This window comes from Podarcis muralis, chromosome 3 (genome assembly GCF_964188315.1).
Source record: "Podarcis muralis chromosome 3, rPodMur119.hap1.1, whole genome shotgun sequence".
Lineage (NCBI taxonomy): Eukaryota > Metazoa > Chordata > Lepidosauria > Squamata > Lacertidae > Podarcis > Podarcis muralis.
In genome coordinates this window covers 43927110-43937376 of record NC_135657.1, presented here as the reverse complement: position 1 = coordinate 43937376, position 10267 = coordinate 43927110, and the positions used below count along the sequence as shown (strand labels likewise).

At 44.1% G+C, this 10267-nt stretch overlaps 1 protein-coding gene across 1 annotated transcript in view; it reads left to right on the top strand.

The window, feature by feature from the left end:
- Nucleotides 1-4548: 4548 nt before the first annotated feature.
- The window catches only part of WDR64 (WD repeat domain 64), a 71111-nt gene continuing 65392 nt past the window's right edge, over nucleotides 4549-10267 (top strand). Inside the window, exons 1-2 of the mRNA XM_028724115.2 lie at nucleotides 4549-5153; nucleotides 5488-5618. Coding sequence (XP_028579948.2) covers nucleotides 5000-5153; nucleotides 5488-5618 — 285 coding nt within the window. The 5' untranslated portion in view covers nucleotides 4549-4999. The remainder of the gene's footprint in view (nucleotides 5154-5487; nucleotides 5619-10267) is intronic.

Below are 10267 nucleotides of genomic sequence, written 5' to 3'. Positions count from 1 at the left end.
ATTTATGAAGTGACATTTTGTTCTTTTTAGTACTCTCTGCTTTTTGTTAGCCTTGGGGCCATGTAATGATCAGTGGTGTTGCATTGCATCTATATATAGCTAAACCATTTAGCCATTAAAAAAGCCTTAAGGAAAAAAGTTTGAAGGAAACCTTTTGTGTATTCTGCTGCTGTTCAGCACGACGTGTCATCATTTTGCCAGTTACTTCTGCTTTGATTGGATTAGACATAAATATTTATCCGCTAATGCCCAGTGTATAATTTCTGAAATGAAATTTGCAAACGGGTCTCTCGTCCTGCAATTAAGTCCTGTTGTGAAAAAGCAGGCCACAGGATTCTGGTTAACAAGAAGTAGTGGCAGTAGGTTGTAAAGCCACGGTAAAAATCAAACATTAAAAATTTCCATATACAGGGCTGCCTTCAGATATCTTCTAAAAGTTAGGTAGTTGTTTATTTCCTGCCCACAGGGCAGGCGCAACTACCGAGAAGGCCCTCTGCCTACTTCCCTGTACAGGGCCGTCTTCTCTATTTGGCTTAGTGGCACCCTGCGCCACAGCGCCTGCCCAACAGGGTCACTGGGCTCAGGCGCCCAGCAACGGGAGTCTGGGAACAGCTGCGCCGCGTGATGCTGGCGCTGGCCACTGCTGCAGCCGGAAGCAGAGAATCCCTCTGCTCGCTACAAAGCGGCTTCCCATCTCGCTCCCTACCTGGCTCGGCTCCACAGCCTTGGGCAGGTGCTGCAGAGGTGTGGGCAGCTCCATCCTCAACCCCGTGGCCGGCTCCAGCAGCCAGGCTCGGCTCCCTGCACACTCCCGTTTAAAAAGACACGAGCTCAACACCTCCCCAACCCCTCCAAAAAGACCCCCACCCAAACCCACAACACAGCAGCAACCCCCTTCCTCCTCCTCCTCCACTCCCAAATCCTGTGCATCAGGGCTGTGTCTCCCCCTTGCAATAGATGGAGGTGCTGTGCAGAGAATGGATTAAAAATAATCACAAAAACCACATCGCTATGTATTTTGGGGCGTTGGGTGTGTGTGTGTGTGTTGGTGTTATGAAGACTCACTACTTCCTGTGCCCGAGCAGACTGGGCAGTCTCGAGCTACAGTGTCTAAGGCCCTCCGCTGGGCAGCCAATGGGTTTACACGTTGTGGGGGGCAATAAGAGGAAATAGTAAAATGGCCTGCCTCACAAAACTTGCTTTGCACAGGGGGAGCGCCGTGTGCTCTTTGTGCCTTGTCCCGGAGGAAAAACTCCCTAGGAACAGATCCTACCCTCCCACCAAAAAAATAAACCTGCCTTTCCCATTTAAATATGAAATGCTTGCTTCTGGAGCGTGATCTTGGTCATCTGTGTGGGGTGTGGAATAAAGGAGTTCTAGAAAGGGGAGGAGACGTTTGAGCAGCTTCTATCATACAATTGTTTTTACTCTACAGTATTAAGGGGCCAGATTTTTGGGGGGGGGCACACGTATATGTGTGTGTATATGTGTATATAGAGGTTGCCCCAGCACATGACATTTCATTTCTTTCTGATCATGCTGCTTACAGTCTATCTCAGCAGGAATATCTGTCCCCTAATGCTCATAACTACCTCCCAGAACAGTTATATTAATCCCCACCTCTAACTCATGAAGCTTTTATCAAATTAAACCCTTAGTTTTCATCTCTTCCTGAGTTTTGTAACTTGATTTGAGTATAGTCTTACATGGTCTTTGGACTCAGCTGCAATCAGTAAAAAAAAATCAGTTTATGTGTTATAAACGTGCAGGCATAAATGGTATATTTGCCTGTTAATGTGACATTGAGACTAAAAATTAACTGAAACTCATTCTTTATTACCTTCAACTGGATTCTTAATTGTGGATTATGAATACACCTTGGCTGGAGTGGTTTAAAAAAGATTGAGTTTGTTTTCAAAGTATGTATAAAGTACATATTCTTATAGATAAGTTGGAATTTTAAAGTTTGGAACGGGCTAGGGAAGCTGAAATATTGATAAGGACTGGATATGCCTGTGTCTTTTTGAAAGGAGAAACTATTTCTACAAAGATCGCTAGGAAGTTGGTGCCAGCATGTCAGAGCCCAGACGCCACCTTCTTAAAGTTGGAAGCCGGGTGTGCTTATAAAAATGCTTGGAGAGATAAACTGAAACTTCAAAGTTTGGAAAAGGTCAGAGAGGTTGAAACATCAAAAGGACTGCACATGTCTATATTTTGCTGAAAAGAGAAACTATAAGGATCTTCAATTGTTTGCAACTCCTCATAGACATTTCAAGAGAATTGGATGAGTGAGAACTATCTACTCTTCCCTGGGAAAATAAGTCATTACTTACACTTTCTGGACATTCTGTTGTTGTTTTTGTGTGTGTTCTTTTTAATGTAAATATTTGCGTATTTTGAATGTTAATTGGAAATTTGGATTTTATTTTAATTTGTATACGTGTAATGGGTAACCGGGCTGGAGGGAAACTACAGGAAGTGGTGTTTCCTGGGAAAGTGACCTTGATAAAGTGATAAGGTACTGTTGTAAAACTAACACCTCCATGCCAGAATACGCCTGGTCAGTTCAGGGTTTTGTATTCTGTGGCCATCATCACCTTCCCTGCTCCTTCCCTTTTCTAGGGGTAAAATAGCAACCAAAATACCATACATACAACAGAAGAGCCTGCTGCTGGATCAAGCCAGTGGCTCATCTAGTCCAGCATCCTGTTCTCACAGTGACCAACCAGATGCCCCTTTTGGGAAACCTGCAAGCAGGATCTGAGCACAGGAGCAGCCCTTTCCCTTCCTGCGGTTCCCAGCAACTGGCATTCAGAAGCATCACAGAGCAGAGCCAACCTGGCTGGTAGCCATTGGTAACCATCCCCTCCATGAATGTGTCTCCTCTTCTTATGAAGCCATGCAGACTGGCTCCCACACATTTTGTTGGGCCTGAGACATTTTTCTGCCTGTGGCGACAGAGAATCCTAGAATTGTAGGACTGAAGGGACCTCAGGGGTCATCTAGCCCACATACCCCCCTGAAATGGAAGAAGGCAGCACACACATTCACTGGTTCCATGGACGGAGTCCAACTGGAGGGGTGGCTGGGTTTTATTCTAGCTCCACCAGCTCTGGGAGTTGATGTGATTTCAAAATTTGCAGAGAACGAAGTTAGGGGAAATGGGTTTTAAGTGCTTATGCTCACAATGTTAAGTAATTAAACCAGAAATTAGCACTTGCAACTGTAAGTATCTTATTTTTCCTTCTTTTAATAGTTTCAATGGGGGGTTGACAAAAAAATTTCCGCACCAGGTACCACCTGACCTTGCTATGCCATAGGGTCGACAACTCTGGGAAATGGGAGGCAGAGGGATCTTTGCACCACGGTGCCGGATATGCTTAAGATGGCCCTGTCCCTGTAGCCTCACTTCTCGCAATGAGGCACCCGCCAGAAGGCCCTTGTATCTGGATATCAGTGTCTGGGCTGAATGATGTGGTGGAGACACTCCTTCAGGTGTACAGAGCTGAAGCCATTTAGGTCAGCACCAACACTTTGAATTGTGCTCGGAAATGTACTGGAAGCCAATGCAGATCTTTTGGGACTGGTGTTGTATGGTCCTGTCGGCCGCTCCCAGTCTGGCAGCCACATTCTGGATTAGTTGTAGTTTCTGAGTCACCTTTAAAGGTAGCCGCATGTCGACCACATAGCAGCAGTCCAAGCAGGAGATAACCAGCACATGCACCACTCTGGTGAGACAGTGCACAGGCAGGTAGGGTCTCAGCTGGCATACCAGATGGAGCAGGTAGATAGTTAGTTGCCCTGGACACAGAAAGCTACTTAGTCCTACAAGACTTCAAGCCAGGATTCTGCCCCTTCAGGATTTCTCCAGATGCCAGCTGAGTGCTGAGTGACAAAGCAATCCCAGACACTTGCTGTGACATACTCTAATCTTATGAACCTGGGTTCTATGGGGCTCTTCCTGCTTCATACTGCATATTGTTCAGCCCCTCATGGCTTATGGCAGGGCTTGCCAACATGGTACTCTTCACCTGTTGTGAACTACATCTATCACCTCTGATCATTGGTCAGGCTGGCTGCAACGGATGGAAGTTGTAGCTCACAGCATCTGGAGTGTACCACATTAGTATGGCCTGGCCTGTTGTATGCTCAGGTTCCCATCTAGCTGTAGATGGATACCTCCTTTTCCTGCTTGCGTGTGCTGCATTGCAGTAAAATACACTGTTTAAAAACAACTTGAATTCTTCTCTTGATTTTTTCTTGCACATTAGCAATTGCCAGCAATTATATCCTATTTCACAGGTTCCGACAGGGTAGAATAATAAGAGAGTGCAGTTCCTAGACCATGGGTAGGCAAACTAAGGCCTGGGGGCAGGATCCGGCCCAATCGCCTTCTAAATCCGGCCCGGGATTATTATTTTTTACATGAGTAGAATGTGTGCTTTTCTTTAAAATGCATCTCTGGGTTATTTGTAGGGCATAGGAATTCATTCTTTCCCCCTCCCCCAATATAGTCCGGCCCCCCACAAGGTCTGAGGGACAGTGGACTGGCCCCCTGCTGAAAAAGTTTGCTGACCCCTGCCCTAGACATTTGAAGTTGAATGAAGAAGGTTGGGTTTCCTGCATGAGATAAATAAATCAAATCTCAGAGCATTTTGCTTCCTCCTTGTCCTCCTTTTTTTCTGATGGAGATTGAACTGACTTTCAGCAGCTTGCCAGTTATGGTGGTTTGTGATCTAGCTGGACCTAATGACCAATGAGGCTCAATGAAGAGTTATGACATCAGGTAGTTAGTGGCACACACTTGCCTGCCTGAGAAGCTGCATGTCAAGGCAAAGTCACCACTTCTCATTCACCTAAGCAACACTTCAGCTCATGCAGCTGGCATTTTCTCAAAGCATTAACATCAGAGAATACAACTGAGAAGAAAACAAGACAAGGAGCATTAGAGCGTGTGGAAAGGAGATTTTGCTGCGTCCCACCCATCTCATGAAACAGAATGTCTAGGAAAAAAACTCAAGATGATGATATTTCCAACAACATTCCTGATGGAGCCGATTTCAAAAATCTATTGAAACTGTTTCAGAAATTAGTTGACCAGACAGTTGCTCAGAAAAGGGATGAAAGATTAGGCTTGTATATAAAAGATGCTGGTAAGTAATCTGGTTGTACACGCAGAGGGGTGGAATTTGGGGTGATAAATGGATTTACCCTTCAGAATGAATTAAGTCATCCTAGAAAGAGTCTACCATTTCTCCCTTTCTTGCCCAAAACTTTCTCTAATATTGGGACCCGGGAAGCCAAAGATCCCTGCTGTACTATTTCATAAATTGCGAGACAGAAAAGGGATTCCAAATGAAAATGAAGACAAAACTAAATTCTCCAAACACTGATGATGATGGATTGCAGCACGCAGTGATGGTTGGAAAAGTATCGAAAATAGCTGTACTGATGTGTTAGCTTTTGTATTCTTTTCTTTCATTGCAGAGGAAATTGATTACGATAAATTCTTTGCTGAAGTCCAGAGGCTGTTTGGTACAGATGTGAAACCACAAGATGTTAAAACCTTCTATAGGAAGATTAGCAACAATCCTGATGGGCGTACGGAATGGTGCGAGGTAGATACGTGTTAATAATAATAATAATAATAATAATAATAATAATAATAATGTAATTTATACCCCGCCCATCTGGCTGGGTTTCCCCAGCCACTCTGGGTGGCTTCCAACAAAATATTAAAAACACAATACAGCATTAAACATTAAAACTTCCCTAAACAGGGCTGCCTTCAGATGTCTTTTAAATGTAAGATATAGTTGCTTATTTCCTTGACATCTGATGGGAGGGCATTCCACAGGGAAGGCGCTACTACCCAGAAGGCCCTCTGCATGGTTCCCTGTAACCTTACTTCTTGCAGTAAGGGAACTGCCAGAAGGCCCTTGGTGCTTTAACTCAGTGTCCGGGCTGAATGATGAGGGTGGAGATGTTCCTTCATGTATACAGGACCAAGGCTGTTTAGGGCTTTAAAGGTCAGCACCAACACTTTGAATTGTGCTCTGAAATGTACTGGTGTTGCTGTTTGCGGTGCATAAATTTGTCTTGAGCTCAACCCTAGGTCAAACCAATCCAATCTGCATTCTCACATATGAAACCATTTACAAGAAAGAGAATGCTGATACACTTTTACTATTACTACTGACACAAGATACCAATCTAAGTTAAACCGTAGATTAGCTGATGTCCCTCACTGACCTTAGAAGTCAAGGAAGGAGCAAAGGCCATGTAAGTGCCTCCTCAGAAGCCAGCACAGTCATGGCAAGTTGCTCTTTGGTTTACTGTAACATGCAAACCAGGCCATTATAATAAGGTTACCAGATTTTTTTCAAAGAATCCAGGGACAAAAAGAGAAATCAGTTGACCGGGTGACCAGGCTCTCTCGTTCCTGGCTTGATTTGGGTCACGGGGTGTGTGTGTCAGCGGTTCCCCCTTGGCAGTGGCAGCCGCAGTCTCAGCAGCTCAGAGCCATCCTGGTAGCACAGTTGGCTCTGGTTGGCCTCAGGAGCTGCCCGCTGCCGTGGCGCCTGCCATTTTCATAGATTCATAGAATCATAGAGTTGGAATAGACCACAAGGGCCATCGAGTCCAACCCCCTCACTGGAACTCCCCATATGATGTGTCTTGTGGCGTTGAACCAATCACACAACATTCATTCCCTACTAATACATCTACAACACTTAAAATATAAATCCGGGGACATTCCAGGGACGGATTTTGTCTGGGGACGGATTTGTAAATCCAGGGACTGTCCCCGAGAAACGGGGACATCTGGTAACCATACATTATCATGAAGGAGTCGGTAGGGTGAGACCATGGGGATCAGGAAAGGCTTTACTAAGTGAGGCAGCGAGGATGAGAGGGAGCTATCTTCTTGGGCAGGAGGCTGTCCCAGCACAGAGAACGAACCATTTTTTTGGCCCTTGCAAGTCTTTTGATCAAGTTTTTCCTGCATTCCTACTTATGGAACAAGAAGAACCCAAGGAGGATAGCAGCTCAAGCGAATGATTGAAGGGCTTGCAATCTGTTCAACATTGCACCCGCAGTAGATCATCTCCTCTGTGACTGAAATAATGCATAGTTAGCTCCTAAATATTCGGAGGAGTTGCCTTTTATAAGGAGACTGAAGTGGGCTTTGTGACCATGAAAAGCACTTCATCAGGGAAGTGAACTCTTGACAATTTCTGCTTAACTGATGTTCCAGGGAAGCGCATGAATTTAGCTGATAAAGGCAATTCTTATAATTCACACCATTCATTTTCTGGCTGCTGACTAACTTTATGCTGCTTCAGCTCATGGAATAGTAATCACTGGAAAGTAGCCTGTGGTTTTTGGTGAGGCTTTTCTGAGTGGGAAGGGGGATGATGTTACGAACAAGTGAGAATATTACCAGTTCAGCCATGCTATATACGTAGCACACAGGTTCCAGGGTTATGGGATACATGTGTCTCAAACCACAACTCCCAGCAGTGTATCTTTTGCACTGCTCCAACTTTGCTTTTGTAGAATCATAGAACCATAGAGTTGGAAAGGACCCAAGGGTCATCTAGTCCAACCCCCTGCAATGCCGGAATCTCAGCTAAAGCATCCATGACAGACGGCCACCCAACCTCTGCTTAAAAACCTCCAAGGAAGGAGAGTTCACCACCTCTCATGGGCCTCTGTTCCACTGCCGAATGGCTCTTACTGTCAGAATGTTTTTCCAAATGATTAGTCAAAATCTCCTTTCTTGTAACTTGAAGCCATTGGTTCGAGTCCTACCCTCCAGAGCAGGAGAAAACAAGCATGCTCCCTCTTCCATGTGACAGCCTTTAAGATATTTAAAGATGGCTATCATATCTCCTCTCAGTCTACTCTTTTCCACACTAAACATACTCAGCTCCTTCAACCATTCCTTATAAGGCTTACTTTCCAGACCCTTGATCATCTTGGTTGCTCTCCTCTGCACACGTTCCAGCTTGTCAACATCCTTCTTAAATTGTGGTGCCCAGAATTGGACACAGTATTCCACATGTAGTCTGACCAAGGCAGATTAGGGTGGTACTATGACTACCCTTGATCTGGGCATACAGTACTTGCTTGTATACAGTAGAGTACAATCACCTTTTTTCATTTTGCTGGCCATGTCAGCCATTTTGTGCTGGCATCCACAATTCTGTTGTCAATATATGAGCACTGGTACCTCATTTTCAAAGCTTATAAATATTCATAAAACTTAAATAAAAATGAACTCTACAAGTGGTGCTCCTAAACCATGGCTTTTTCCTGCAGAAAGTAGAACTTGTACCCTGGAGTTCTTTCATCGGCTCCCTCTGATTTTCATGTTTAAAGTATTATGCTGCTAGGGCAATGAAGCAGCTACAGAAGCACTTGATAGGCTGCTCTCCATAAGGTGGAATTTGATTGGCTCCAGAGGCAATTTGGGGTCCATAAAGTTCTCTTCAGGTGAATGTGCTTCTGATTACAGTGCCTTTTTCACCAACTAGATCAGTAGACCGTAGCTAAGTGGTCCATGTATTACACCATTAACCTTTTGAAAGCTGCATTTAAATCATTCTTTTGCCTATAAATCCTTCTTGTCTTCTCTAGGGTTGGAGAGGAATTTAAAAGAGTGCTTTGCTTAGTTCTTCATGTAAACCTTTGCTAGCAGTAAGAAAAAAGGGGGGAAGGAATGAGAAGCTGGAGCCTGCAAGAAAGGGGAAGACAAGATTTGATCTCTTTCTCCATGGGGTGTGGATATGAGGGGTTTGCCCAAGAAAGGATGCTAAGAGGGAAATGTTGCGGATTCATCATTCTGTACCTTATTGGTATTGCTATATCATAGATTAGATGTTCTGTGCAGACAGATTCTATATCTGTCATCACAACAATCCTTGGCAGTAAGTTCTTACTGACCTGGAACTATGAGTTGTATTCACATAGTTTGTGCATTGGTTACTGCAATAAACTGCATGTGGGACTTCGGTTAGTGCAGAATGCTGCAGCAAGATTGCTGGAAGGAATCAAACCCTGTTAGCCTTTAACACGTCTGCTCAGGGACCTGAACCAGTTGTCAGTTTACTACTGGGTCAAGTTCAAGGTGTTACTATTAATATATAAAGCCCTTAACAGTTTGGGACCAATTTACTTGCAAGATCACCTTTCCCCATATATGTCCATTTGACTGCTTCAGTCTGAGGAACTGGCTCTGTTACAGGTGACACATCGTACCTGTTCATCATTTGTAAGAACTTGATATTATAGTGTGGCAGAACCCACCCTTTGGAACTCCCTGTCTATTGCGATCAGGCAGCCACCTTCACTGTGCTCTTTTCAGAGCCTGCTAAAAACATCTTGTGTTGAATTTGCCTTCTTCCACTCATGCAACAATGGATCAAAATGATGGTAGAAAATTGGATACAGAATTACAAGAAAATCAAACGACATCAGCCATGGAGGTTAAGCATCATTAAAAGATAAGGCACTTTGGCTGCAATGCTAAAAGGCCCTTAGGATTTGGTTACATAGCTGAGAAATGCTCAAAGTTTATCTGTTGAAACCACAGCTAAATTTGCTTTTGAAGGCAATGGCCATTTTCCGCAAGGGACTGAAATCATGTTTCTGTTTTCCCTGTGTCTGTAAATCAAAGGCAGACCAATACACTGACTAGAAAGCTTTTGAAATGACTTCTTCCTGTAATGAGCCATCCCATATTTTGTGTGCTGAGTCTGATTTTCATTTCAGTCTTGCCTGGAACCTAATTTTGGAGTCCTCCTGAAGGCTTTCTCCTGGACAAAAAGAACATAGCTTTTTTCCCCACCCCCCATCATCTTGCTTGTTGTTTCTATCAACCATGAACACAGTCTGATACAGCCTAGAGAAATTTCCTTACTCCAAGGGGTGTCAAGTAATCGCTGAGCTGGTTCACATGTAATACTAAGCCAAACTGTTTCTTAGCATGAATTTGCAGGTTCCCAAAGAGGAGACAGCAGTCTCCGAAAAAAAAATTACATATCACTTGGAAAGACAGGCAAACTAATGCCAGTGTACTGGAACAAGCAAAGATCACCAGTGTCAAAGCAATGATTCGTCAGCATCACCTTTGTTGGACTGGTCATGTTGTTTGGGTGCCTGATTATCGTCTTCCAAAGCAACTACTCTATTCTGAATTTAAAAATGGAAAACATAATGCTGGTGGTCAACAAAAGAGGCTTAAAGACCCTCCCAAGGCAAA